The sequence below is a fragment of the Fusarium keratoplasticum genome, chromosome 5 (assembly GCF_025433545.1).
Source record: "Fusarium keratoplasticum isolate Fu6.1 chromosome 5, whole genome shotgun sequence".
NCBI classification, from domain to species: Eukaryota; Fungi; Ascomycota; class Sordariomycetes; order Hypocreales; family Nectriaceae; genus Fusarium; species Fusarium keratoplasticum.
The window spans coordinates 3,972,320-3,999,705 of record NC_070533.1 but is presented as its reverse complement, the minus strand read 5'-3'; the positions used below and the strand labels follow the sequence as shown (position 1 = coordinate 3,999,705).

Genomic DNA, 27,386 nt, shown 5'->3' with positions numbered 1-27,386 from the left:
CGGACAGGGTCCAATACGAGAATGTTGGCTCTTCAGTCGAAGGATTCATCCTTCATGCGCCCTTTTCCCAGCCAACAACGACCACGTGCTGGGTATACGAGTAGTACATAGATTGCCGAGCGCTCCTTCAATGGGATACGAGCCTGAGTGACATTAGGCTACCATCGGTTTCTTATGCATGTTGGCCATGGGCCTGTTAGCCTGCTGCCAAATAATTGGTACCGACAAGACTGGGCATCTGAAAATCATGCAATCTCGATGAGGCTGTGCTATTCGCTCAAACCTGAGCCTGATTTCGATGCATCCGTGGTTCTCTGACTTGCATTCATTTCATTGTTTTCTCCCGCGTTGATGAGGTAGCCTCGTCGACCACCCCCCGTCACAAAAATGCGGACATCAGTCCTCAAAGCCGTTGACCCTCTTGTTGCATTATCGGCCGCTGCCCTGGCTTCTTCGACATTAAAAGAGAATCTCTCCTCACGACGTCCAGAACTATTTTCCGAGCTCCTCTGCTGGGCGACGCTCCCTGTTCTGATCAAGCACACACAACGCACACCCCCTTCAAAAGGCTCCGCGCCCACTCCTTTTGGCGATTTGGGAGTTCAAACAGCTTCATCAGGTCTAAAATGGATTGTTGCTGCTGGAATAGCAGGCGCTTCTTTTTACAGGGCAGAGTGTAGTTCCCTGGCCTTTTTTGTGAGAAGGACCCTGCGCAATCATGTTTCGACTCACTGACAAGACGCAGCCGGCCCTAACGCCACTGCTTTTCATAATCCAGAGGTATCTTGGACACAAGCCTCCTAACTTTCCAACGTCCGATGCTTGGACCCTCTCTCCTCTGGTCAATTCGGGATGGGGAGTGACTCTAGTGGCTTCTGTTGCCGCACTGTCCTTATCGAATGGTGACCTCTTCAGGTCATTGTTATCCAGCATTCTCGTAGCTGCTCTTCTCGTTGTCTACAGCGCCCTTACAGCTAGACCTAAAGATGGCCTTTACCATCTTCCTCTCGTTGATATTGAAGCATCTATAATTGGAGTTTCGACACGGGTGGTGGCTCTTCTCGTGGCTGGTCTGGGGATCCAATCCGTTACATTGGGTCTCCTTACAAGTTCTATTTCCTACGTCCTTTTCTTGGGACTTTCCAAAGCTTCATCATGGTTCTTTATGATTCAGCTTGTTAGTAATGCCCCATTCTTGGATTATTTGAAACCTCTTACTGAAAGTCTCAGGCCCACAACACCTCATGGCTCATGGCCCCCGCCATAGGGACTTTTGCCATCGCAGCCACGAGCAACCCTTTCCGAGAATCATCAGAGATGCGAGCTCTATTCCATGTTATGGTGTCATTGCTTGCGCTTTGCCAAATAATTCACTTGGTTCCTGGGCAACCCAAAGGCAAATCAATTCTCTGGGGCTTTTTCCTCATCTCTCTTCTTCCCTATCTTTCCAATGTTTGGGCGATTCGAAATGCACAGCCCTCTTCACCCAACAGCTCTGGAACATCTCCAGTGCACCCAGTTGAAGCTTTGGTTCGTCACGCGACGAATAGCTTTGAAGATCTCCTCCGAAACCAATCGAAAAGCTACGAAGCTGCCAGCGATGAATATCGACAACGATACCGCCAAGAGCCTCCACCAGGCTTCGATGCCTGGTTCAAGTTTGCAGAGTCAAATCAATCGCCTATTATTGATGAATACGATATAATTTACGATATCGTTTCTCCGTTTTGGAAACTGAGCGGTCAGGAGGTTCTCAATGTGATGGCAAAGGTGAAGGGAACACCACGGAGCGAAGTTTGGCTCTGCGATTTCTCAGGAAAGGAAGCCAAGACCAAGTGCCAACACCCTTACCGGACTTTCGATAGACACTACAGTCTTCTGTTCGACACCCTCTTGGGGGAGCTTCCCGGAGAGCTTCCAGACGTCAAGTTTCTAATCAACCACTTTGACGAACCGAGGGTTCTAATTCCCCCCAACCCAACAGCAAAGTTAAGCTTGACCGACATGGCAAAGAAAGCGACCTGGGAAAGGCTCAGCATTTCTTGTGTCCATTCACAGAGAAAAACTGGCAGCTCTTACCCCGAGCCTTTGGTAGAAACATTCAACATGCCGTTTGTCAAAAACCACTTCTCGGCGAAGGACCTATGCCTACACCCCGAATACAAAAACATGCACGGCTTTCTCATGAGCCCTAAAACCTTTCACCTCGTTGAGGGATTGGTGCCGATATTGTCGACAGGTGCACCTTCAACAATGGGCGACATTCTCTTCCCAAGCCCAGCATACATCGAAAAAGAGTTTCAATACGACATCTTGACCGATGTAAAATGGGAGAGTAAATGGAACAACTTGTACTGGGCTGGCTCAACAACAGGCGGATTTGTCTTCGATGACCAATGGCGACACCACCAGCGACAGAGATTTGTGGCCTTGGCCCAGAACCTGGAGCAGAAGCCGCATTCTTATCTAAGACAAAAGAACGGCATGCTTGGACGTGTGTACTCGACTTTCCTCAACAGTCGGTTATTTAACGTTGCCTTCACTAGGATTTTCCAATGTGAAAGACAGTACTGCAGAGATCAGAGCACCTACTTCAGCACCAAGTCTTGGGCAGACAAGGATGAGGCGCTCAGATCACGGCTCGTATTCGACACGGACGGAAACGGAATAAGCGGGCGTTACTACAAGCTTCTGGCATCAAACTCAGTACCGTTAAAGCAGACAATCTTCCGAGAATGGCACGACGAGCGATTGATGCCTTGGGTTCACTACGTGCCCGTCAGTCAAAGCCTCGAAGAGCTTCCCGAGCTTGTCTCCTATCTCACTTCAACGGAAGCAGGACAAAGAATAGCCAAGACTATTTCTGAGCAGGGTAGAGACTGGTTCTCAAGATCTCTGAGGCAGGTCGACATGACTGTTTATACCTACAGGTTAATATTGGAACTAGCCAGGCTGCAGGATCCGAAAAGACTAGCGAGTTGAAAGATAATGAAAGATACTTAATAAGACAATTGCATGTAGAATTTGTATCTGCTTGAGAGATTGCGCGAGGGCATACACTGAAATCCAGCTACGAAATCCGAAAGTGAGTTGACCAGCCATGCATCTTCCCGCATTTACCAGAGGGAGAGAGGAAAATGAAGAAGAATGGTGGTACAGGGAGGTAGCTGATGTTAGCGACGAGATAAAGAAGCTTGAGGTTCAGGGATTGCAAGATCACGTGCTGTTTGTGGGAGCGCAAAAAAAGCAAAGTGCGGGACTGAACCATCTTGCCGGATTACAGCTTGCGTTTAACATGGATGACTTTCTGGATTGCCAAGAAGATTGCGCAGACGTCTTGCCCGTTGGACCATGACATATGCAACTTGGTAGAGGTTCCCCCTCAAGTGAGCAAGCGAAAATTAAGTATATACATGTTGGACGACAAGTGAATGATGACACAGCTTATACAGTCCCTATCACTGTAATCTTGGAGGTGCACTTCATTCTAAGCGGAGCATTGGAGCTTCGCGAAAGGATGACCAAAGATACTCATGCTAGCTGGACTTGGCATATTATGGTGGTAAAACTTGAACACTAGGCGGACTAATTCCTAGCCTTGCTCTAGGTCTCTCCCGTCTTCTCGCCCGAGGCCATCCCATAGCCGAATCGTCTCAAACACACCCTCCGCACCGCCACGGCCCTCGACAAACCAGCTGGCCCCCCCACACGTCTCATCTACGCAGACTGTTGTGCTCAGCGCGAACCGGTCATTCGCAAAGACTTCCAGCGTATCCCCATCTCGGAAGATGCGTAGCCTCAGCGCCTCTAGCGTCTCGCGCCCCTGCTCGCGGATGTAGAAGAGTGTGAACGCCCCTGACAGAGTATCTTTTCGAATGTTCGGCTCGTGGTTTGACGCGCTCCTGTCCACGAAAATTCTCTCCTCCTGCGTGTCGAAGAAGATGCTGGTCCGCAGCGAGGTATCAACGTTGTGGCAAATGTGGAAGCCTACGCGCCGGGAGTGCGGGTCGTGTGCGTTGATGAGGGCTTCCAGCTCCCAGCTCGTCGAACGAGTATGGTGTTTCAGGATGCCTGAAGTATCAGAACTCCCGATGGCTGACCACTCGTCTGGCCGAGAGGGCCGGAGGAGGCGCAGGTTGTCGAGCGGCCGGATGCCGAGCGTGTGTATGGTGTTGACTCCCGAGCCGTCGGGGATTACCTTGATAGAGCGGATCTCACCCAACGACGACTTTAAACCCCTGACCACGTTTCTTGCGTTGTACAAGAAGAGCTCCCTGGGAAGCGACAGGTAGCCAGTCCAGCCCTTAGCCTCACGCCGGGCCAGCGTGAGCTCTTCCTCCTTGATCCAGCCGAACGCGATCCTCTTCTTCGTAACGGGATGCTCATACGAGCTTGGCGCGTACAAGGTTCCATGGTCTAGGATCCCGTCAAAGTCATGCCTTAGCCTCGGCCCTTCTGCAGTCTGCTCAAGAGAGCCAGCGAGCCAGAGGCACCACGCGTAAAGGTTATCAGGGCTTCCCTCCTTATTGCCGTGCTTGAGACCCCCTTCCGTCCCCATAAGGAGAAAGTCGTGCTCGTCAGTGTCGCTTCGCAAGGTCATGTAGTTGACACACTCCCAGTTGACGCCAAAGTCGCCTGTCCAAGGCCCGGGGACGCGGAAGCCAGGAACAAGATCGACCAGGGGTCCCAGGTATTTCCACTCGGTAAGATCGGCCGGGGAGACGGCGTAAATGAAGACAGTTGGAGTCTTGCCGGCAATCCCGCCTGAAAGAATCCCATAGAGGCTCCTCTCGCCTCGGATCTCATCAAGACCAGGCCAAGTCGCGAGGAACGGGTCCCTGAAGCCCGTCACCCTGAGGCCTTCCGGCTCATTCTTAATGATTGGGTTTAGGTCGTTTTTCCTCCACGTCTTCCCGTTGTCCGTAGACGTCGCCAGCGATATACCTTCGGAGTTACGGACGTGCTCACGGGTCCAGTGAATATCCAGGCATGTGATGGATGAGTAGATAACCGTGAGCTGGTCCTTCTCGCCTTTAGGCCCAGTTGGCCATAGACAACCTGTCCAGATACCATCCTTATCATACGGCTCACTGGGTTGGAGCGCCGGGTTGGTTGCGCTGTGATTCCAACGTAGGCCGTCAGGGCTAGTCGCATGACCCCAACAGATGTTGCCCCAATCACAAGACCGAGGGTTCCCTGGCGGTGTTAGAAAAGAGGCATTCAGAGTAACCGTTTCTCTTACATTGATAGAAGATATGATATGTGCCTGTTGTTGGATCAAAGGCCGGAGCGCAGGGGTCGTTGATCCATCCCTGAGGAGCCTTGAGGTGATACTCTGGTCGAGGATGGAAGCCCTGCGTCTTCTGTGCCAGGGCGGCGGTATACGTCGTAGTGACACTCATTGTAAGCCAGACATGTAGAGTGAGGAAATGGGTAAGATGGAGAGATGTCTGGGCAAGTTCAGTCCACAGGACAAGACGAGTACTTAAACCAGTGTTGGCCAAGGCTCACTCACTCAGAACGGTGGGGATGTGCGGGGTGCACAACTGGAGATGATGGGAGCCGATAAACACGGTTATTTCTCCGTCTGTACTGATACGGGCTTCCGGTATGATCCATTGATCCCATGATGGGGCCGTTGATGCCGATCAAGTCATGTTGTCGGTCCGACAATGCTTCCTAAACTTGTGCGTCACACCCTCCTTTGGCGAGAGGTCCTATCCTAGCACCAGCTTTCAAATACTCAAGACAGACAAGCCTCTTCTTCGACCAGAGCCTACAGGCCCTGCTCTTGACCTAGATCTTCCCGCAGCAATCATACGATATCCTTGTGGGGCTACAATCCGAGTCCCCCAAATAGCTACTAGTCCGACAGGGCCGCTTCGACGATGTTAAGCGCGCCATCCTACGCCTTGTGTCTCACGACTAGGGCTCTGCCGGGGATATTTCTTTATGGCCTACGTCGAATTGAGATGGCCTCGGTTAGCTACACGGCCTAGCGTATCTGCCGAAACGCCCTTCTGGGCTACTCGGTGTAGTTCTACGAGCGTACCGACCCCATCGCCGACAACTGCTCGCCACTCGATTCCATCGTCCAGAAATCATTGTGTTATAATTCTAGAAGAATACTGTATCTTGATGCGAGTAGACTTGGCTGGCAACGAAAGCTACATTGTACAGAAATCCCTAGTTTCCAAAGCAACTCCTGAACTCTCTTGTCAAAGAGACCAAAAGCCAATCGGGCCAAGGTTATTCAACACCCAGTTTCTCATTCTGACTCTGGTCAAACATGGTAACCTCCGTCTTGGCAAAGTCCCTTGTGCTGACGCGTCTCTCAAAGAGAGTATCCAGCTCCGAGATCGCTCGCCCCTTTGTTTCTGGCAGGCGGAAAAAGGACCAGACGAGAACTATAGCGCAAGGACCCGCCCAGATGAAGCCTCCCTTGCCTCGGAGATTCCATGCCCCTGGGTTGAGGATGGGCGCATTCAGAAAATTGGCCCCAATGCTGATGATATTGTACGTGTTGCGGGCCAAGACCGCAGTCTTGATGCGCAGGCGTGTGCTCGGAATCTCTGCTACGAGGCAGTAGCAGACTGGGCCAACGGTGAGATCATACGTGACGACAAAGACCATCATCAAGGCGCCTGAAGCCCAGCCAATGGAATACATGCGGGCCGGGATGCCCATGAAGCCCACAGCCATCAGGACAGTGAGCATAACGCTGAGACCGACGAGATAGAGCCTTCGGCGCCCCACGTGAGGGAGGAGAAACCAGGCGCCTATGGTGCCGGCCAGCGCAAGGGCTTGGGTGCCAATACCAAAGTCGAATGATCTGGCTGGATCAAAGCCAGCCTGCTGAAGGAAGTAAATCACATTGCCACCGAACCAGATGCCGCATAGAACCTGGGCAGCCCAGACCATGCACGCAATTTCAGTGCGGCGGAGGTTTGTGCCCCTGAAGCAGTCCAAGTACGAGACGCCCTCGACCGACTCCTTCTCCATTTGGTCTGTGTAGACAAGCATGGCCACTGTGTTGTTGATGTCGTCCTCGGATCGTCCGCTGGCCAGCCGCCTCAGAGCTTTCCTAGCATCTTCGAGGCGGCCCTTGCGGACGAGCCAGGTGGGACTCTCAGGGGCAAGAAGAACGCCAATGATGATGGGAGGTGGGAACGCCCACTGGATGGCGTAGGGAATCCGCCACGCCCAATTATCGTGGCGGTCAATGAGCCCACGCAACACACCTGAGCTGAGGAGCTGGCCCATCACCCAGCACATGTTGACGTAGGTGGTGAGGACCGGTCGCAATGGGATAGGGGTCACATCAGCCGCATAAGTGGTCGTTAATGTCTGGAAAGCTCCCTGTGTTTGTCAAAGTCAGCTCGATACGTCTTTGTGAAAGAGACGTATGATCATACCCATGGAACACCACACAAAACGCCAGCCACAAAAAGCATGGCAATATGTGAGGCAAAGAAAAAGATGAAGATGAAGCCGATAAGCAGTAGAAGGGACCCCAAGATTGTCTTCTTGTAGCCATATCTCTCGGCTATGACGCCAGCAGCCATCAGTCCCAGAATCTGGCCAACTTGGACGCCAGTCTTGAGACCTGACATCCACGATGCGGTGATTTGATAATCCCCGTTCTCAAGGCGTTCGCCGAATCTCTCTCGGAACTGTGGAAGGGAGAAGAAGGCGTCTACTAGAGCAGTATCGTAGCCTTCCATGATAAGGCAAAGGGATACAATCATGCTGAAGGCGATGGCCTTTGGGTAAGCTTTGATGGCTGCCCTGATGGACATCTCCTTCTCGTGCAGGGCGGCCTCTTCGGCTGCCCTGAGCATGTTGTCGACTGGGGACAGGCCAACGGCAACGCCTGGATTTGCAGGGTTATTCCGGGCGGCGTTGTCGCCCTCATGGTGATTGGAGTTTTCTTTGGACTCGTCCATGACGGGGATCAACGAAGTATGTTGAGCTAGGAAGGATGAATTGAATTCTAGTGTAAGCGATTGAGTGATGATGGTCTCCTCCAAAACTCCATCTCGTCCCCAAGTTCCCATTTTATAAGGTGAGTCCCACGATCTCGTATGAAGCGCCCAGACTCTCACTCCACAGCGACCCCGGATCGGCAAGTGTGGAGGTAAACGTGGATTGATCAAATCTGGGGTCTCCATCGGGCCGACAACAGAGATTCTCGACACGATTTCTTGTCGAGCCTCGTGACAGCACCAGCAAAGGGGTCCAGTTTACAGCATGCAGGAAGTTGTGAGAAGCAGGCCTGGTCGAAAGAATTATCGGGCCGACAATACAGTTTTTTCCCTCTTCAATCTACTCTCCTGTGGCCAGGGTAGGCTTTGGAGCCAGGGTAGTATGCCTCTTATTTTCTTCTGAATATGAGGGCATCGCCAAATGCCGTGGTTTAAACAGTGCATAGTCAAGCCCTTGAGCGGGACTGCTCTGGCCAACCAGAGCTCATTTCTGCTCAACAGTCGGTTTCTAGCGTCAAAGGTTAATTCAGGCAGTGGGGAATAGTGTCGTGTCAAAACCACGCCCCGTGGGGATAATAGCGAAAAGTTTAAGCGAGTGGTCCCCTTTGACAGACTGGCAGTAGGTAGATTGTTGGCGCGTGTTAGCGGTTTACTATTCCGCGGTTCGGCAAGCGTTTTTGGAATGACTCCTTTAATTAACCTATGGGCTAACCTGCTTCACTTGACACATCACATTGAAGTGTCACAAGACCCGTTTTCGGCTTTGATCGGAGCCTCTTCAACCATGGGATCGTACCAATTCGCGAGCCACCCTGTTGCTAACCCACAAGGAATCGTGGTAGGAGAGAAGTATCGGTTCATTGTCCTGTCCGAGGGCCCGATCAGGTACGAATCGTCCTCCGATGGAAATTTTGAGGACAGAGACGACTCCCTTACGCTTAAGGACCATTCGGCCGAAGGGCTGCATGTATTCGAAGATGAATACAAGGAGATGGCGGCAGTTCTAGGCCACAATACGAACGCCAGAAACCAATTTCATTCCGCCCAGATGATCCAAAGTACATGACTACCTATATCGGCCTTCTTCACCGAAGCTTTGAGAAGGACGGGTGTGACTTCTTGTGGATCGACTGGCAACAAGGCCAACACTCCCGCAACGGCATCGATCCCTTGTAGTTACTGAAGCATTCCCATTTCCTGGACGGGTAATAAATATATTAGCTCCGTTCTCTCTAATGTAGTTCGATTTCTCTTTGCTCGCTGCTCCGTCCTTCTACTTCTCAGCGGAGAAGGCCCTTTTTCTTGGTGCAGACGCCACAAGCACGGGGCAATAGATTGCAAGCATCTGGTGAGAACATGGTGAGTGGGGATTGATGAAGGAAAGAGGGGGAAGAGGAAAGGGAGGAAGAATGGTGGCTCAGGGGGGTGGTGGATGTGAGAGACGAGACAAGGAAGCGAGATCACGTGTTGAGTTGGGAGAAAGGCGTGATAGGCCATTATTAATCTGCAACGATGACAAGAAGCCATCAGCCACAATAGCATAAACACAGTCATTAATACATAACGGTATCAAAACCTAATGCTGTATAACACCGTAATACTGCTACTAGGCCATTTTGGGCCATAGGGAAATTTCTTCATATAGAAATAAGGGTTCATAGTTAAGTACTAAACTCCTTTCTATTCTATGCCGTGCTAAGTGCCGGTTTAAAAGGGAATAGAAACGATCTGGCCATTAGTAGGACCATAGATATCGAATGATCGATCACAGGGACTGAACTCCCTGTTGCAACGGTTATCTATGCATTGAAGGGGCCTGTCACGGGCATTGACAAAAAAGGCAACAGAATAACATTGAAAATGATAAACGATGGATTGAACCAATTAGGACAACAGAAGCACCTTAAACCGAAGTTAAACCAGCTTGTTGGGTTGACGGGCCGATAGCATTCCTTCATGGCGAGACTGACGGCGCTGTGCGCCGATTTGTGGATGTTCTTGTCGCGCGGTGTGGTATCATACGATGAAAAGTTGAGTTTCTTCAACCTTGGGCCCTGGCCATTTCGAGATACCTCGTCACGCCAACAACTATCTGGTAAAATTTCGGACGTCTTTGAGCTCAGGAGGACCGGATTTTCCAAAGATTGACGCTATTATAGGTGGCTCGACTTTCAACACCATCACCAGGCTTGAGGAGATATATAAAGGCGTCACGGAACTGTTAAAACCTGGCTCTCTACCTCAATACTCATCCACAACACAAACACTTACAATGGCTCTTAAGAATCTCAAACTTTTTTTCTTATTTCTTTTCGTGACGCTTCTGAAAGACGTCATTGCGTACCCAATTTACCAAACCAACGGCGACCTAGACCCCTCCTTTGAGACGGATATGCGTGATACCCATCTCATCTACGACTATGATGCAACAGACTCCGAGGGAAACCCAGAGAAGTGGCGTTATGAAATCTGGTTCTTTTCCGAAGACCGCGTTGTCTACGCCATCCACGGCGGCCCTATGGCCGGCCGCAAAAATTACCAAACCGCCTCCTTCCAATGTGTGCGACCTGGAGAGGTCTGGCAGATCAACTGGCTCGAGGAAACCGGCACTATTGTTTCCCTAGTCTACGATATTAAGGGCAAGACGATTAGCGGCGTATTGGGCTTCTCTCAGGGACACTGGGAGAATGCTGAATCTGCGCACGGCGATAAGAGGAACCCAGAGGACTTTGCTCGCTGGAGGACATTGGCAAAGATTGGAATCCAGACGGATAGGTTTATGTTGACGGAGAAGGCCATCATTTTGGAGCAGTTTAAGGGCCAGGGCGAGCTGGAGCCGATTGACCCAAAGGGACCAACCTTTTAAATGGAGCTGTTTAGGTAGTGTTGTTGGGGGAGAAGTCTTTTCCTTTGTGCAGAGAAATCTTTTGTACATACAAACAGGCTAGAGACTCGCGGGAGCCTCAAACTCACAATCACCTTCGTCTGCTATTAGTAGTAGAAAAGGGCCGCCTCGAGGTTTTTCTTTGGGGTAGTTCTTACTCATTATAAATTGATCATTTACGCTCGGTATTCTATATTGTTTCGCAAGAGAGCGAGAAAGTGATGAGATCAAGGTCCTGAGTCCCCTCTCAAGCGGTGGATATCTTTCACCCACCTGTGTGTAAAAGTGTGCGCGTGTGTGTTCTCTTCCCTAGGAAAGTAATGCATTACGGATGGCGCGTCACTCGTGGCCGCAGCCGGAAGTTCCGGAATACATGCAGCCGAGTCTGTTGCTGGACCTAGTGACCCCGAAGACAAATTACGACCACTACCGGGAGGCAGCGCTCTACGTGTGACTGAATCCAGTGACAGTTCTAAACAAGGCTTGATTTGATGTGATTAGGGATATTGCTTGAGCCTAAGGATAAATCTTGCCGGGCGAGGAGAGCAACATCACCTTATACACTAGCCAGATGCTAATTTATTGATCTCTCTATAGGCTAGGTTTCGAAGCCGAAACTTCTCTCACGTTGGACATTAACTTTGAGGATTATACTCCCATCACAGAGTCGATTAAGATGCCGGAGCCGACGTGGTGCTCATTCGCGGGACCTATATATTGCGAGGCATTGAGGTACCGTCATGTCGGTAAAGGCGGATATAGTTTGTATCTAGGTGGAACACAATAAACCACTATGCCAACGGCAACAGCGAAAGATACATTTCAGCAGGTACCGAAGCAATTAGGCCATTTGTGCTGCTCAACACTAGGCCTCACCCCCACGATGATGCCGGTGATGGGGTTCCTAAGGTCTTCAAGTCGGAGATAAAGAGCTCTCCGTTCCGGACGGAATAAATCGTCATGGAACTCGGCAGGGTGCATCCGAAGTGGGTGGTTTGATAGTGGGGAAGCTCGTATTCAAACTCACCGCCAGGGCATGATCGGCGTCACTATAAGTAGCCTTCGACAACATTTCCTCTGGCATCTGAGCTTCTGCCTCATTTCCTCACACCCCTGATAAACACAATGAATGTGAAAGTGTTGGCCGCGTTGCTGCTCTGCAGCGCCTGCGCAGCAACCAAAGACGCGCGGTACCCAATGCTTTACGACTCTGGATGGGCCGGGCCAGTTCGGTACGCGGACAAGTTCAACATATCGAGTAATTCCACCGGTTTCACCATGGTCGAAGCTACGCTCGTTATGCCACATCTATCGATACCTAAGAAACCGCATGAGAAGGCAGAGCAATACACAGCGGCCTACTGGATCGGACTTGACGGTGTTCTATCATCACCTACACACGTTCGAGGACTCTGGCAGGCCGGCGTTATCATGTCGGTGTGGACGAACGGAACGACCGAGTACACAGGATTCCATGAATGGTAGGGTTTGAGTTGGTGAAATCCCCCGGAACTTGACTAACCGGCTCGTTATAGGATCCCAGATGACCCGTTGAGTGTTAGTAAAGCTCAGCTCGCCATCTCAGAAGGTGATCATATTCATGTGCTTGTGGAAACGACCAACAACGGTTATCATGGCACCACCACTTTGACTAACCTCAACACCGGCAAGACATATAAACATAGTCAAGACGCCCCTACCACGTGGCGCGGCCCAACTTGGCCATCCCAGGGAGCCTCAGCAGAGTGGTGAGTGAAACATTAACCCATGTCAACTCGGGGTGGGCTTGTAGCTGACTTGTGGTCATCAAAGGATTGTCGAGGCTGGCACGTATCTCAACGGACCGCAATACATCCTGCCGGACTGGGGAACTGCTTCGTTTCTGGGTGCACGCGCTTGCTATGATGGCGGCGAATGTGCGATCGCTGGTGATGGCGCCGCGGATCAGGGTCTCATGGCGGCTATCTTGTGGAACGACACCAATACATTGTACACGCGATCGCGCGTCAAAGGCGATCATGCATGGATCAAGTACGTGGAGGAGCCATTTAAGGGCTAGGCGTGATGAATAAGCTAGGTACTCAGCTATTTATACCTTGACTATAGTAAACGCCGTCTCGAGTCACGGGTCATCATAACGTAGTTTCTCAGCTCAGGGACCTGATGATCCCGTGCTTACATACCATGAGTATCATGGCCTCTAGGGAGCATGAACATCTGGTCTAGCCCATGTACTGGAGACATTCTCTCCTAGACGGTCTTCTGGCTCAGTCAGCCCATCAAGGGCCGGGCTTCAACTATGACAAAGAACACATTATCAACACATCATAGCATCATATCCTAATGCTATCAGCTCTGTTCTCTCTAATAAAGTTTGATTTCTCTCTGCTCGTTACTCCGTCCTTCTACCGCCTCACCTCTCATAGCCCCATAAACAAAACATTCGCCAGCAAAGGTAAAGCCTTCGTCTTCAGCTCCTGCGGCTCGACGACTTAAAACAACAGGAAATCTGCTTCCGCCAAGAACCCACACCTCTTGTCCTGGTCGAATGTTTCGAGGACCTAGCCCGAAACGCCCTGACTCGGTGATGAACACGGCCTGCGGACGAACCATGTTCTCCATCCAATCATCTATGCCATCCCCATGGTTTGGGTCTTGAGGGACCAACTTGCCAGTAATGAGACCCAGAAATGCGCTCATCCAGTTGTCTGGAAGTTGCCCAGGGTATTGCTCTTGGAACTGTGTGATGACCCTCCCCCATCTACCACCACTGGTTAGGAATAGAGACCCAGCTGATCCGTAACCCTCTACAGATATACCTTTGGAACGGTCTTCAACCGCACAAATCCGGTCAATCCGCAAACCGTGCAAGCAGAGGATCCGATCGTCTTCGACCTTCAAGCCTTGGCCGACGCCTCGCAATCCTCTATCTGCCGTATAGCCAAGCCCATGCCATCGTCGGTGATGGTCCCAGAAGTTCACCGTGCTTCGTCTCGAATCATCACGCACCCCATGCCAATCCACAGCCCAAGACGCGAGGTCAGGTATTTCAGACACTTCGCCTCCTCGTCCGATCAATGGCTGCAGATCGGTTGATAGACGGATGAGATCAGCCGTAACCCTCTGATACAAGGTTCTGACGTCGATTTTGTAATCGCAGGTTTTCACGTTTGGCAGTGAGGTGTCACGCCGAAAACCAACAAGTCCATAGACCTTGTCCCTTGGATCCGTAGCTTGACGGAATCTCCAGCGCCACAGAACTTGAAAGAGAGACTCTCTGCTTGTGAATTGAAGTCCCCGCATCGCACTTTGGAGGTCGATAGCTCCGCCATGGGCCCAGAACTCTCCTGGGATTTCCCGGGAGGGACTGTCAAAGAAGCTATCTGCCGCCCTACGCATTATGTCCCATGAGATATCACACGGGCCCCAATACACTGTCGCGGAAGATGGGAGGATAGCTTCTTGGACCGTCCATATCCGACCCCACCATGGCAGGTTGATGAGAATTTTGAGTGCTTTGGCAGCATAATCTCTAGTCGCATCATCATCCATCCAGTCAGGTTTTCCTCGCGACCTGGCGAACCAGCACAAAGTGTCCACGGCTGCCCTAGCATGGAATACATCGACATCTCCCAGGGCCCCCAGCCAGATGGCGCATTGCTGACATTGGCTGTAGATTCGGTGCATCATGCTGACCTGCCAGGTTTTTTCCACATCATCGGCCTGATTGATGCATAATGCGTCAACCCAAAGATGCCTCGGCTCATGAGTCATACGCAACCTCTGCAATGCGTCAAAGAGGTTTCTGGCAACGGGAACCGGCGTCTCGTCAAGCCAAACAGTGACCTTTGTTGCTTCGTTTTCGTCTCCCCAGGTATATGAGAGGGTCTCGTATGGGGATTCCAGGTTGTCCAAAGTCGCCACTTTGAACTTGCATTGTATGTTTGAACCCGGACTTCCAGGCTGAACTTCCAAGATTCTGATTTCGGCTCGGTCTTCGTTCAAGTTTGGGAAAACAAGGTCGCTGGGAGGAATCTTGACCGACATGGTGGATATTGAATAGTGAGAAGAAAAAACAAGGGTGGCTAAAGAACAATCAGAAGAATCAGTTTGAGATCAAGCTGCGCTTAAGAAGGGAAAATGTTACTATTTCAGGTCTATCTTTACTACTGCACTGCCCCGATCCTGTCTGACTGAAGCCGTTCGGAACGTGTGGCGCAGTAACTCGGACGCCCTTATGATTGGATGGTTTTTACGGGTGGATCAACACAACTGTCCCCTTGCAACTCAGCTTGCGGGTCCTCACTGTTGGGGGCTTTTTCTGGCAACGACTCATTCAGTTGGGCGTCCTTCTGGAAAGGCCTTATTTGATGGTATATTTCTCGTAGATGGCTATGCTACATCTCTTTATAGTGTCTTATAGTGATTCGAGCTCGGCCTCAATGACCCCTACACGTCTTGCTATGAAAACAAGATGTAAGACTAGTGGAATTAAATCCCTTCTCACACCTTCTCGGTAACTCATCATCATGCTCTAAGCCCTTGAGAATAGTCTATGCCGCAAATGCTTCTTGGTCTTATCCCAAATCTTGGCCATAGCCGGAATATCGGCCTTATCCGGAAATATCACCTTGAACGGCTCAGTAAACACTGCCTCAACACCCTCGCCTGTCTTCGCCGAGCATTCCATGTACATGACAGCGCCGATCTTCCGAGCAAGTGCCTCGCCCTATGGCGCGTAATCAGTAATGATCCAGCTGGTTCTGGGAGAAAGAGAGCCTCGTACAGTCGCCCACGAGACAGGATCCAGCTGAGAACACAATTCGTCGACAGCTGGAGGGCATTCGCGGACATCTTTCCGGCAACCCACAAGAACCACCGGCGTCTTTGGACAGTATTTGCGTACTTCTGGTATCCACTGCGACTCGCCTATCAGTACCTATGTACTGCTGCGAACTCTGGACGGATCAAACCGTTTTGCCAAGGTTTTACCATGGGTGACGCACCTTATCTTCGCCGTCGCTGAGAAGGTCCGAGCCTCCGAGATCAAAACAGAGCAGGAACAAATCGGTGTTGGGATAGCTGAGTGGGCGCAGTCTGTCATAGTCATCAAGGCCGCCTGTATCCAAAATGGAGAGTTCTAGAGGGTAACCAACATCTAATTTGGCCCAATAGGCCTCATTCATCGTTGGCAAGAGGTATTCCTTGATATCGTGAGCTGTGAGCAGTTGGATGGATGGTGATCATACTAGGGGGTATTTCTTCTCGACAAAAGTTCTTAGACGACCGGTTAGTTGGTGTCTTGTGAGCCAAAAGTTGTGATGGAAAACTGACCTTATCAATGCCGTTTTCCCGACAATATGGCCGATCACTGTCACCGTTTTGCGAACGCCTCCGAGCTCACGCTTGAGTTTCTCTGCGTCTATCGGAGGATATCTGCCTAAATGAACAAATGTCGAGAGGGGTGGTGGCTCGGTTTGGTCTGTTTGCCCGGCGTCTTCAACACTCGCTTGGCCTGGGTTGTTGCCAGAAGCGGGACTTTCCCCCGCCGACTCGATATAATGCTGCTTTTCTTGTTGGTGGTCTTTCTTGCTCGTCATCAGGGAACTGAGAGGCTTTGATGCGATGTTTGATTGAGCGACTTTTACCTCGGCTTGTCTGATTTGGTGGGAATCATAGTCGTTCGAGCTGTTTTCTGAGCTCACTTGAATAGACCGAGTCTCTGAGTCCTCCCAAAGATCCTCTCCAACGACTGTATCGGCGTACGAGGTCATGTCGTCGAGATATCTCTCCAACATGAGGAATCGACCACCGAGATCCAAACGTTCATCGGTCTGCGCATCACCTTCCAATTTCCGCATGGCCTCGATCCCTTTTAACAGGTGGGCGGCGATTTCTCTCACCTCCACCATGCCTTCCTTGATCACAGTCGTGTCATCCTTGACAGCTTTCGTGAGGGAGATTGAGATCATCCCCAGCGTTAGACCCAAAGCGTTGCTATGAGTCTCGAGGGATACCTGCAGCTTGGTGACGTCCTCCCTGCCGCGTAGAGCCCGTTTAGCAGCACCCTTCTTGCTCGAGGCCATGTACTTGTCCACAAGGCTCTGGACCTGGAGGACCACAGCATCGCAATTCTTCAAGATAGCGGCAATTTGTGGTCGGAGCTCTATCGGGATAGACGATGCAGACGAGTTATCGCAGTCGCGCTGAAGCGTCGAAGCAATCGCGCGCAGCTCAGCCAACTCTCGTGTGATGGTGACGAAGTCTTCAGCGGCCTCTTTGTAGCCATGGATGAAGTTGCTGATGGCCAGGCCGGCGCTGGCTAGGTTGCCGAGAAGGGCCACGCATCCCGCCGTGATGGAGAGCGGATCCATTGATGTGTGAGGGGGCTGCGAGCTCTTTTTTGAAACAGGAGAACTTCGGATGGTGAGTTTCGTGTTTGGCTGTGTAGTTGAGATGGAGAAAGTTGAAGAGACTGTTTGGGTGGTGGCGGTTAGCCCAACGAGGTTGTGTCTAAGGCTTTCACGTTGCCAAGATCCAGAACTGGAACGAGGCTTGAAGAAACATCCGCCATCCCAAAACTGGCCAGTATACTTAATAAGCATGCATATCGGAAAAGCTGATTTCTTCATGGAAGAAGGCCCTGGACTGACGTGCAACATCTCTGTTGTTCCGCCCAGCTTGATATATATAGATGAATTCGCCGCTTTTCTCGCTGGCAATAAACTTTTTTTTTTTTTTTTTTTTTTTTTTTTTTCAATTCTGGCCTTTGATGGTTCTTGGTTACTATTCAGTTATAAATTATCCTTTAGTCAGGACGGTGGTGAAGACGATGCCTTTTATGCTTCGCGAGAGGAAACACAGCTAGCTGAGAAGAAGTTGAGCTAAGCCAGCCCCGACTTTATTTCCTATGTTTTGAAACTATCACGGCGTTATTTATATCATTTATAAACACTATTAACCTAATGCTATGTTATTAAAACCTAGGTATAAGCTATAGTTATGGTACTGCAGTGTTATGTTTATTAAATAGCTTTGCTATCACCCTAGAGCTTTGTAACTATATAACCGTATTAGTAGAACAAGCGGGTTAGAAATTCTCTATATGATCGTATTGAATTTAGTTAACTACTTATAAAAACTATCGGCAGGACCTGGGCTATGCAAGCTTCAAAAAGAATAAATCTCTCTTAGTTACGCGTTATACGAAATAGCTCTAGGCAAACCAACCAGCCACACGTTTATGAGAGAGTTACAATACAAAAAACCCCCAAAAAATAGACAAATATCAAGATGACACATATTTCTGTTAAGAAATGGAAATGAGTTTGGCATACTCAATTTTCGTCTCCGAGTGATGTCATATGGACATTTTATTCTTCCTACCTGGGCACATCCTCTAGCGCTGAATAGTTGGATGAAGGGAATGGAACTCAACGTATTAACTCAACAACCTTGATCGCACCCATTGCCAAACGCGGAATAGAGAATGAGATCATTTAACTCTATCATGCAGAATATAGGCTATCCAGGAGTCTTGTTAGTAATAGAGTTCTAAGCGTGTTAACAACAAAGAAATTTTATCCCACCGGCTCCCACTTTAGAGCTGAACATCTCCGGCTTAGCAATGACACGGCTTTCCCGACACGTAAACAGGGTCCAAGCTTTGTCGAGAAATGTTTTCATTGGACACTTCGTATGCGCCTTGTCTTTTCCGAGGTATCATACGTCTTGCAGGCCCTGACATACTTTTTCCAGTGGGATGGCCGTCATCTCGGCACTTTGTCGGAAACGCTGGGGACGTCAATGTCGTGACTGCGCCTTGTTACCCAAGAGCCGCATTGTGTAATCAAATCAAGCTAGCTTTGGGAGGTGGGAGCCGAGATCCACGAACTCAATTGAAATCGGGCGTGAGCTTGACACATAATGAAGCCTTGATGTCGTGGTGCGAGATATTTAAGTAGCATTTGAACCTCATCTTTTCAGACCTGTACCTTCACTCCCAGTAACAACCTCCCTTTCCTTGCCTACTCATATCAAAACGATTCAATTCGATCAAGATGAGACTGTCTCCCTCACTCATCCTGCTGTCTGCATCGGCGGCGACAGCGTTCCCAGGCAGATACTCCAACTCCGGCTCCCACTGCGCCAGCATTTCTGGGGACAAGACCATCAACAGCTTCCAGCTGTATCCTGAGAATGCTGCTTTTGACGAGAGCCGCTGCTCCGTCTACTTCAGGTCAGCTCATTCTTTCTCTATCTCATCTGTCATATTCTAACGATCGTCTCCAGCTCTGTCTACAACGCCACGGTAGCAGTCTGGGATCCCTATGTCAACGCCGTCATCGATTCGATCAAATTCAAGGGCCTCAGCGGAGATCCTATCCTCCACGCCAGCGGCGTCAAGGTAGATCCCCTCGGCAGGCTCTCCGTCGTCGTTGATGCCGGAGCCGCCTTCGACACCGAGGGCCAGGACATTTCGGGCGACAACTTCCTCGTCAAGTATGATCTTAAGACACGTCGCGAGCTCTGGCGCCGAAACTTGACAGCTATCACCAACGGAGTGTACTCGGGCTACCAGGACATTGAGCACGACGAGCACGGCAACACTTTTGTTATCGGAACCTTTCCCAGCAGCATCATCCGGGTCAGCACCGACAACAAGCAGGCCAGTGCATGGTATCTTGCGACTCCACCGGATCATACCAAGCACGGATTCACGGGTGCCGTCTCAGTTGGGGACTCTCTGATTGTTCCTGATAACGTCGACGGCCAGTTGTACAAGTTCAACAAGCGCGACAAGCAAGGAAAGCCTTCCAAGATTTCGCTGAGCTCTGGGAAAACCCCAATTGGTCAAGGCCTTGATGGAGCTATTCTTCCTCCCTTGTACCATGGCACTGTCCTCCTGGTCTCGGACAACACCAACGGCACCATCGTCCTGCACTCTGCTGATGGAAAGTGGAACAAGGCTCGGAATGTGGGCAGCATTGCGAGCAAGTATCTCGCTTCTGGAGGCTCTACCGTTGCAAGCTTGCAGATTGGATCGAGCATTTACTCGGTGACTGAGTTTTTTGGCGATGCCAAGGTTAAGGGCACGCTGGCTGGGAACCGCACCCAATTTCCTCTGCATGACATTACCAAGCAGATTGCTGATTTGCTGAAGTAAGATCTGTGAGGGGGAGTAGGCTGAGGCTGTTGTATATACAATTTCTGTAAATTATTTACAAATGTTCTTGCAGGTTCCTAATCTGTGGCACACACCAAAACTGTTGGACCAGTAGATCAAGGTAAACTTGGTAGATAGTTCGATTCGACAATAGGTAGTCTGTTCATAACTTCTCCCTTTATCTCAAAACTCCCACAAACTATCAATAGACTCCTGCCCCTCTAAGCTGTAATCGCCAATGAGGCCACTCAGGAGACTGCCAAAAGCATCAGGCATGCCAACATCGGCTATCTGGGCCGCCCATTGCGTAAGATCCTCCATGTTCGGAACAGTAGAGCCTGCAGGCGATGTAGGCAATGGCTCGTGCTGCTTCCTCTCTACCAGCATAGCCATGGCTCTTGAAGTCAGCGCCTCGAATAGATCCCGGTACGGCGCGGCGCCTTCCCAGCGTTCCGCCATGATGGCCAGCAACATGGTGCAGGTCGTAAACGAATTGCTGACGCTATCGATCCTCGCGGCTTGTCGGACAGCAGGTGAAGTCCAAAGACAGTGCAGGTTAGTTAACCCTGCTAGGAAGATGACGTGGAGGGTTGACCAGGTATAGTTAATGGGCTTCCCGATGTACAGGCGCTTGCATGATTGGCAAATGTCACTTGCAGCCTGCATGCATTCCAAAAACACCTCGTCCTGCACATTCTCGCGGTTTGTCAGCTGCCCACGGTAGAGAAACAGGATGGTTTCGTTGTAAGTCACTTTGTAATCCTCGGCATTCGCAAAGACGGTCAGGGGAACGCCTGGCCGTTGGGGTTCAGGAGGTGTAGCGGCCATCCATTCGTCAAGCTCCCTACGCAATGATTGCACCTGTGCCTGATAGCTTTCGTCACTGTGGCTTTGACTGGCAGCATTGGAGTATATGGATGCGTAGATACGGGCCCAGATGCATCGGATCCGGAATTGATGTAGCGCGTGTGACATGGTGGTTACCGGGCCACCTGGCGGGCGAGGAGGCCCTTTGACTCCAGTCTCGGTGATGGATGAGTCGTTGATATCTAGTGGAAACTAAACACTATAAGTACAGCACGTTTAAGCTTGTAGATGATCAAGACTCACTTCAGTGTCGACTTCCTGAATCGGGAGGCTTAGAGGAAGTCCGAGGTTCACGGATGAGGCGCAGTCCATCTGGTATGCGCACCAGAATACTCGCTTCCGCAGCTCGAGACGCAGGATGTTCGTCTTCAAGTTGATCTTCTTAGGATTGCGGTGATATCCAAGTTCTATGCACTGACGCAGCGCAAGGCCCGAGAGATTCCTGTCCCTTGCCATCAGCCTTAAAGTACCAACAATGGTCATTGCTCAACTGACCAGACGGACGGGCCCATTGAAGAGCGGATTGAGAACAAGGCACAACAAAGCAATGCTTGGATAGACTCGAGGCTCTTTTTTGCCAGAACATGATCGATGTATAGCAGCGCCGAGACGTAAAGTTGCTAAGCCGACACAGTTGGTCAGCTGCATTGTCAATGCGATACGGTGAACTCACTTGTGGGAAGGATTTCTTGTTGGATTTCAGAAGAGCTCCTATCGCGTAAACCTGTTTCTGATTAGCGGAGGGCAGCCGGATGGATCAAACATGTTCTACGTGCCATGTTGACGAAGAAAAGCTCAGAAGGGCTGGCCACCATGGAATCCAGCCCGACGGCGTTATTCTCCCACTGCCTGAAAGTTGGCTCATGAAGAAAAGGGTACTGCAAATGAACATTTTCGAAGTAAGCATTGCTTAGGGCCAACCCAACCTCGTAACTTGGAAGGCGGCAGGGGGCCAATGCAGATGCATCCATTTCGTCCAGGCTGTAGTCGAATTCGTTGGAGGGTTTCTCTTGCACCGTCTGTCGAACACAAGCATGAATAACACGGGAGAAGGAAAACATGGATGATGGCCCGAAATACTGCGGCTCCGCACCCGAGGCGTGAAGGCTCAAGACGCCTGCCTTTGATATCAGATCGGTAGCTTCGTCGCTCTCATCTCTATCCCTTGCTGTATACGACCCAGCGACAGCACCGAAGTGGTTGAAGTCGCGAGAACGAGACGGTTGTAGTCCGGCGGGGGCTGACGGCTGGCTGACTTGGCTCTGTTGTTGCAGGAGGCGCTCGAGAAGCTCCACGCGCTCCTCCAAAGTCTCGAGGTAGTTTCTAGGTAACTGGCGCTTGGTAGAGGGATCTTCAACAAGGCAAGCTGTGGGGTATTGTCAGCGTGACAACGCGGCGGCTCCCTGGTCTACTCACCAAGATCAAGCCGCTGGCAGTTGGCACACGAAGGAACTTGGTCATCGCACTAGTATATGATGAGTATAGGGTGATACGGTGATTAATTGATGGATATGTGTTACTTTCAGCTTTCTCTCCTTACAGCTGATGCAGGCTGTCTGCGCTCTAGGCCCCCGACGTCGGGTAGGGTGTCGAATATGGGGCCTGTGGCGAGAATGGGGGAGCATCATGGATCTCCAGAACTATAGGCCAGGAGGATGAAATGCTGAGAGTTGGTGAAGATCTTTGTGCTGGCAACTTTCCGTGTAACTGTCCCCCTTCAAAGAAGTTATGCAAGTGTTTGGAGATGGCAAGGTGACGAGAGCTTGCGCTAAGATGATCTGGGTTGGTATCGGATTAAACAAACCCCGAGTACCTACCTATGCCAGAACACATGATTCCTGGTTCCAGGCGGACAGTAACTGGCGTCACGGGGAACTTCGGATGGCGATGGAACTGTTTATAGTCATCAAGTTAGAGACGTAGGTACACGTAGAATCGATATGAGCGAGTGTCAATATTACGAAGAAACCATTCCCAACGGCAGGCATATAGCAGCATGACCTCGGTTAACGTAGTAGTTGTTGAAGACAAGTATAGAATAGGTACTAAGCATATACGGCCCAATGGTTGTCTGAAATCTTAAATGTATGGTTCCTTGGGGGCAACATATACACATGGCCAAACCGGTGATACCTTATCTTCCCTTGTAAGAGGGAGATAATATGATTGACCAAGTCTTGGGCCTTGCAAAAAGCTCCCAGCAACCCAGTACTAAGCCTACATAAGTCGCGGTTCAAACTGCCTCGCGGAAAAGTAGCGATAGGTCTTGCGGAACTTGAAACGAAACCGCTTGCCAAAGGCGATAAAAAGCCCGCTGCCAAATAGGATGGCAGTGATCAGAACTCCCATAGTGATGTAAACATTCTGCAGCCCAACAGCCGCGATCCACGGCGGGAGCGCAAAGATGAACATAGTGGAGCACACGTTGCGGGTGAAAGTAACGCTGACCATGGCGTCTCCGATGATCTGATGAGGGCGGACATATTAGCAATTATGTGCAGGCCAAGATTCAATTAGATTTACTTACCTCGGTATAGGCATCTGTCATGTAAGTCAAGGCAATGGTACCAGCCGGTGCGGTGCCGAAGCTGCACATGCCATAGCCGATAGCTAGAATAGGCCACGGCCAGCCGCTGTTGAGCCCAACACCGAACAGGATCATGCCAACAGGCACAAATGGCGCAAAGGCCAACATCACCCAGAGTCGCATTTCGGGCTCATAAATGCCCTTGTTTCGCTTGGAGAGGAACAGAATCAGCCAGTCGCTCAGAGGGCCGCAGATGAGTGTCCCCAGAGTCGATCCTGTGAATGGAGCCAGGCTCATCAGTCCAATCTGATCCGCATCAAAGTTGTACGGCGCCCGGATCATCCAGTTGGAGACAGTTGTGCTAATGACGTTGGATGCAACCATCATTCCACCGTAGACCAGGGACATGTAGAAGACACCCGGAACCGAGAAGAGGATCTGGAACGGTTGGTAACAGTGCCGGAAGAAGGAACCAAGAGAACCTGGCGATGAAGTGGTGAGTGCAAGACGCTGCTTGTATGTCTTCCTAGGAATGGCAGGGTCGATAGAAGCGACAGTCAGCTTGGGGCTGCCCTCAGCCGGCGTTGTGGTATGAGCCAGCTCGGGGTCTTTCGAGTTGTCCTTAGCAGGATGGAACTCGTGGGCGACATTGACGCCGTCGATCGCGGGAGGGACAAACTTAGTCTCCTCGTAGCCAAAGATCATGGCCACTAGGAGAAGCCCGAAGAAGATGGCAACCCACCACCAGACCCAACGCCAGCCCTGCGAGACGGTAGCATATCCTGCCGCCGTCGGGGCCAGCGAGGCACCAATCCTAGTCGACCAGAAGTATAAACTGTTCATGGTTCCGCGCTGGTTGACGAAAAAGACATCTGCAACCGTCATCTGCACCACCACCTCAGCTAGGGCGCCTACGAAGCAGCTGATGATGTTGACCATCATCAGGTCCACCACGTTCTGCTGGCGGGCGGACCATATTGACACGCCCATCTGGATGGCTGTGCTGAAGATGTACACGGGACGTCGGCCGTACTTGAGGGCAAACGGGATAAGGACACAAGCTCCGACGGCGAGGGCGCCACAACCAGCGGCGTAGCTGTTGTTCAAGGCATTGTAGCTAAAGCCCAGCTCTTCGTGCATGGGGCCCCAAGTCGGTGTAGCGACATCGATTCTTGGGTTGACGTTAGCTTCTGCGTGATTCAAGGGGGCGGTCTTGACTTACAGCGCAAACACCATCAAGGCGTAGAAGGCGGCAAGGCCAAAGTTGGCATACTTGCGCGGTTTGGACCAATTCTTGAGTTTCGCTGTCAGTATCTTGTATGCCTCAGGGGTTAGACAGAACAACTGACAAGTGGGTCATTAGGGTCTCGCGACGGCTGCGGCTGCAGGATGATCTCATTTGACCGATCCTCCTCTAGGACGAAGTGTCAGCAAGTGGAACAGATGTCATGTCCACCGAGGGACGAAACGTAGTGGCAGGGCTCTTACCTTCGAGCCGAACCGTGCCTGGGGGCCAGGCTGGATCATCGTATTCTTCAACGGCAGGCATCGTGTAGATGAGATATCTCCAAGTCGCAAAGGCCTTGTTGCGGTTATGTGAAGTGGTCTTGTGTGTCGGGGCCCAGGAGGAAGGCTGTGACCTTAAATACCGGCATGAACACCAAGCTCAGGATGCGGGGGATAGAGGCGCTAGGACGAGGCTCGATACCTCAGCTTTGACTCTGGTCTGCTATCTCAACGTCCAAGTGTGGTCAAGGATTGCCCCAGTCTCAAACCCCCTTGTCTAGATAAGCTATCATGAGATGCGTACCCGTCATGCGCGGGGTAACTAGGGTACGAATGTAGAATGAGTGTTGGTCATGCCGTGAAAGGATTACTCGCCGATAGTTACGGAGCAAGTCAGGCTAGGCGACCTAAAGATTCTTCCTCGTGGATTGAGTGACAATTACCCTAGACGTTGAGCTTATCTGTGGACACAGCGGGGCACACCGGTCGAATCCGAGATCAAGTTCCTATTGGTGGACGCAAGGTCCAGGGGACAGAACAAGTCCCGGCCGTCCAATAGGATCCTGATCTATCCCACCTCGCGCATCGGTATCTACCGGCGTTATTTCCGAAACCCGGGGTTGCTGGTTTCCTAATGGCTCGACGGAAGCTTCCAGTAGGTCATGAGAGTATCAGTGGATTCAGAGCCTGTGTTGGAGCCCAAGGATTCAACCGAGGAGGTTCTCGAGGCGAGGACCGCCACCAACGGGCCAATCTTCTCAATCTGTGCCGATCCGATACGACGCTTGTTCCGACAACCGATGTGTCATCGTTCACACTCTCATCATCACAGCGGGCGCATATAATGTTCCCAGACAACGCTATCAACCGTTCTGGAACCCATTGGCTCATCATTTCCCAGGTTCGCACTGCTAGCATCAACATCAGTATCTAAACATGGCCACCCACACAGTTCCTCCAGCCAAAGCTGACCCCATCATCATTGTGGGTGCTGGGATATTCGGTCTAAGTGCTGCCATTCACTTGGCGGAGCGAGGATACACGGATGTGACAGTTCTCGACAAGCAGCCCTACGAGAAGACCTTGTATTCATACTTTGAAGGCTGCGATGCTGCTTCTGCTGGTGAGCTATATCCCAACTCAATATTGGTCGCTGCTAACTGGTGTTCATGATAAAGACATCAACAAGATCATTCGCGCGGCGTACGGCTCACAGGCCATATACCAAGACCTCAGCCTAGAGGCAATCAAGGGATGGAATTCTTGGACCGAAGAACTCCGGCGTGGTGGCTCAGCTGTGCCTCCTGGAATGTCCTCAACTGATGATCTCTGGATCAACAATGGCGACCTGTCATGCACCGACTCAGACACTTTGCCTGACTTTGAGAAGGCAACCATCGAGAACATGAACATAGCTGGGTATCACGACACCCAACTTGTGAACAGCAATAAAGATCACATGCGCTTGGCCAAGGAAAGAGGCTTCGCAGCAAGAATGAACCCCTTCTCGCAAAAGCTACTTGGCGTGATGGATACCACTGGTGGCATCACTCTGGCAGACAAGGCTTGTCGATTTGCCCTGCACAAAGCAAAACGTTTGGGTGTCCGATTCATTCTGGACCCCGTCGTGGGAAAAGTGGCCTCTTTGGTGCAAGATGGGAGTGTCAAGATAGAAGGTGTTCGAACTGTTGATGGGAAGACACACCGCGCCGCGTTGACTATCGTCGCCTGTGGCGGTTGGACGCCGAGCTTGGTGCCATCACTAGACAGGTTGGCAGAGGCGACGGCGGGATCTGTCGTCATCTTCAAGCTCCCAGAGACCCTCCGGCAGCGCTTTTCTCCATCCAACTTCCCAGCTTGGTCCTTCAAGATCGCCGACGGACCTGACGCTGGGTTGTACGGGTTCCCCGTCGACGAGCAAGGTCATTTGAAGATCGGTTACCGGGGAACAAAGTACACCAACCCACGGGTACAGCTGGATGGTCGTGAACGCAGTGTGCCCGTCACGCGATGGACCGAGGATGAGCAGATCCGCAAGGTGCCCACCAAAGCCGTCGAGGTTATCCGCAAGTTCACAGACGAATACCTGCCCGAGCTAGCAGACATTGATATCTCCACGACGAGATTGTGTTGGTACACTGATTCCTTCGACAACCACTTTGTCATCGATCGAGTCCCTGACAACCAAGGCCTCATGGTCGTCACGGCGGGCAGTGGCCACGCGTTCAAGTATCTACCCACCATTGGCAGTTGGATAGTGGACATCATAGAAGGGAAGGACATGGACAGACCAGCGGTAAAGGCTTGGAGATGGAGGTCATTGGGCAAGGATGGGAAGCCAGTGAATGAGTTGATGGAGGGATCAAGGGGGAGACGAGCATTGCAGAATATCCCTCTCACCTCAGGACAAATCCAGGTCTCGAAGCTATAGTAACTAAATTAGTGGTAGCT

General features: G+C 51.0%; 10 protein-coding genes across 10 annotated transcripts; 5 read left to right on the top strand and 5 right to left on the bottom strand.

The window, feature by feature from the left end:
* Positions 1-718: 718 nt before the first annotated feature.
* NCS57_00792300 (CAP10 domain-containing protein) lies at positions 719-2,982 on the top strand (the record flags this gene model as incomplete). The annotated part of the gene is made up of 2 exons (XM_053057758.1): positions 719-1,177; positions 1,231-2,982. The coding sequence occupies 2 exons, from the start codon at positions 719-721 to the stop codon at positions 2,980-2,982; spliced, it is 2,211 nt and encodes a 736-aa protein (XP_052913953.1).
* Positions 2,983-3,592: 610 nt separating this feature from the next.
* On the bottom strand, positions 3,593-5,402 carry NCS57_00792200 (uncharacterized protein; the record flags this gene model as incomplete). The annotated part of the gene is made up of 2 exons (XM_053057757.1): positions 3,593-5,196; positions 5,243-5,402. The coding sequence occupies 2 exons, from the start codon at positions 5,400-5,402 to the stop codon at positions 3,593-3,595; spliced, it is 1,764 nt and encodes a 587-aa protein (XP_052913952.1).
* Positions 5,403-6,249: 847 nt separating this feature from the next.
* Positions 6,250-7,946, bottom strand: NCS57_00792100 (MFS domain-containing protein; the record flags this gene model as incomplete). The annotated part of the gene is made up of 2 exons (XM_053057756.1): positions 6,250-7,359; positions 7,416-7,946. The coding sequence occupies 2 exons, from the start codon at positions 7,944-7,946 to the stop codon at positions 6,250-6,252; spliced, it is 1,641 nt and encodes a 546-aa protein (XP_052913951.1).
* Positions 7,947-10,257: 2,311 nt separating this feature from the next.
* On the top strand, positions 10,258-10,851 carry NCS57_00792000 (uncharacterized protein; the record flags this gene model as incomplete). Its single annotated transcript, XM_053057755.1, has 1 exon — positions 10,258-10,851. The coding sequence occupies one exon, from the start codon at positions 10,258-10,260 to the stop codon at positions 10,849-10,851; it is 594 nt and encodes a 197-aa protein (XP_052913950.1).
* A 1,143-nt stretch (positions 10,852-11,994) lies between these two features.
* On the top strand, positions 11,995-12,928 carry NCS57_00791900 (uncharacterized protein; the record flags this gene model as incomplete). The annotated part of the gene is made up of 3 exons (XM_053057754.1): positions 11,995-12,350; positions 12,405-12,617; positions 12,682-12,928. The coding sequence occupies 3 exons, from the start codon at positions 11,995-11,997 to the stop codon at positions 12,926-12,928; spliced, it is 816 nt and encodes a 271-aa protein (XP_052913949.1).
* A 2,475-nt stretch (positions 12,929-15,403) lies between these two features.
* Positions 15,404-17,243, bottom strand: NCS57_00791800 (uncharacterized protein; the record flags this gene model as incomplete). Its single annotated transcript, XM_053057753.1, has 5 exons — positions 15,404-15,598; positions 15,656-15,787; positions 15,876-16,073; positions 16,119-16,146; positions 16,204-17,243. The coding sequence occupies 5 exons, from the start codon at positions 17,241-17,243 to the stop codon at positions 15,404-15,406; spliced, it is 1,593 nt and encodes a 530-aa protein (XP_052913948.1).
* Positions 17,244-18,884: 1,641 nt separating this feature from the next.
* Positions 18,885-20,035, top strand: NCS57_00791700 (uncharacterized protein; the record flags this gene model as incomplete). Its single annotated transcript, XM_053057752.1, has 2 exons — positions 18,885-19,108; positions 19,162-20,035. The coding sequence occupies exons 1-2, from the start codon at positions 18,930-18,932 to the stop codon at positions 20,033-20,035; spliced, it is 1,053 nt and encodes a 350-aa protein (XP_052913947.1). The 5' UTR covers positions 18,885-18,929.
* Positions 20,036-20,218: 183 nt separating this feature from the next.
* Positions 20,219-22,527, bottom strand: NCS57_00791600 (Fungal-trans domain-containing protein; the record flags this gene model as incomplete). Its single annotated transcript, XM_053057751.1, has 7 exons — positions 20,219-21,094; positions 21,146-21,344; positions 21,398-21,522; positions 21,576-21,626; positions 21,679-22,268; positions 22,319-22,367; positions 22,423-22,527. The coding sequence occupies 7 exons, from the start codon at positions 22,525-22,527 to the stop codon at positions 20,219-20,221; spliced, it is 1,995 nt and encodes a 664-aa protein (XP_052913946.1).
* Positions 22,528-23,119: 592 nt separating this feature from the next.
* NCS57_00791500 (uncharacterized protein) lies at positions 23,120-24,978 on the bottom strand (the record flags this gene model as incomplete). Its single annotated transcript, XM_053057750.1, has 5 exons — positions 23,120-23,368; positions 23,430-24,600; positions 24,652-24,722; positions 24,779-24,843; positions 24,918-24,978. The coding sequence occupies 5 exons, from the start codon at positions 24,976-24,978 to the stop codon at positions 23,120-23,122; spliced, it is 1,617 nt and encodes a 538-aa protein (XP_052913945.1).
* An 893-nt stretch (positions 24,979-25,871) lies between these two features.
* On the top strand, positions 25,872-27,366 carry NCS57_00791400 (DAO domain-containing protein; the record flags this gene model as incomplete). The annotated part of the gene is made up of 2 exons (XM_053057749.1): positions 25,872-26,058; positions 26,114-27,366. The coding sequence occupies 2 exons, from the start codon at positions 25,872-25,874 to the stop codon at positions 27,364-27,366; spliced, it is 1,440 nt and encodes a 479-aa protein (XP_052913944.1).
* Between the last annotated feature and the right edge of the window lie 20 nt (positions 27,367-27,386).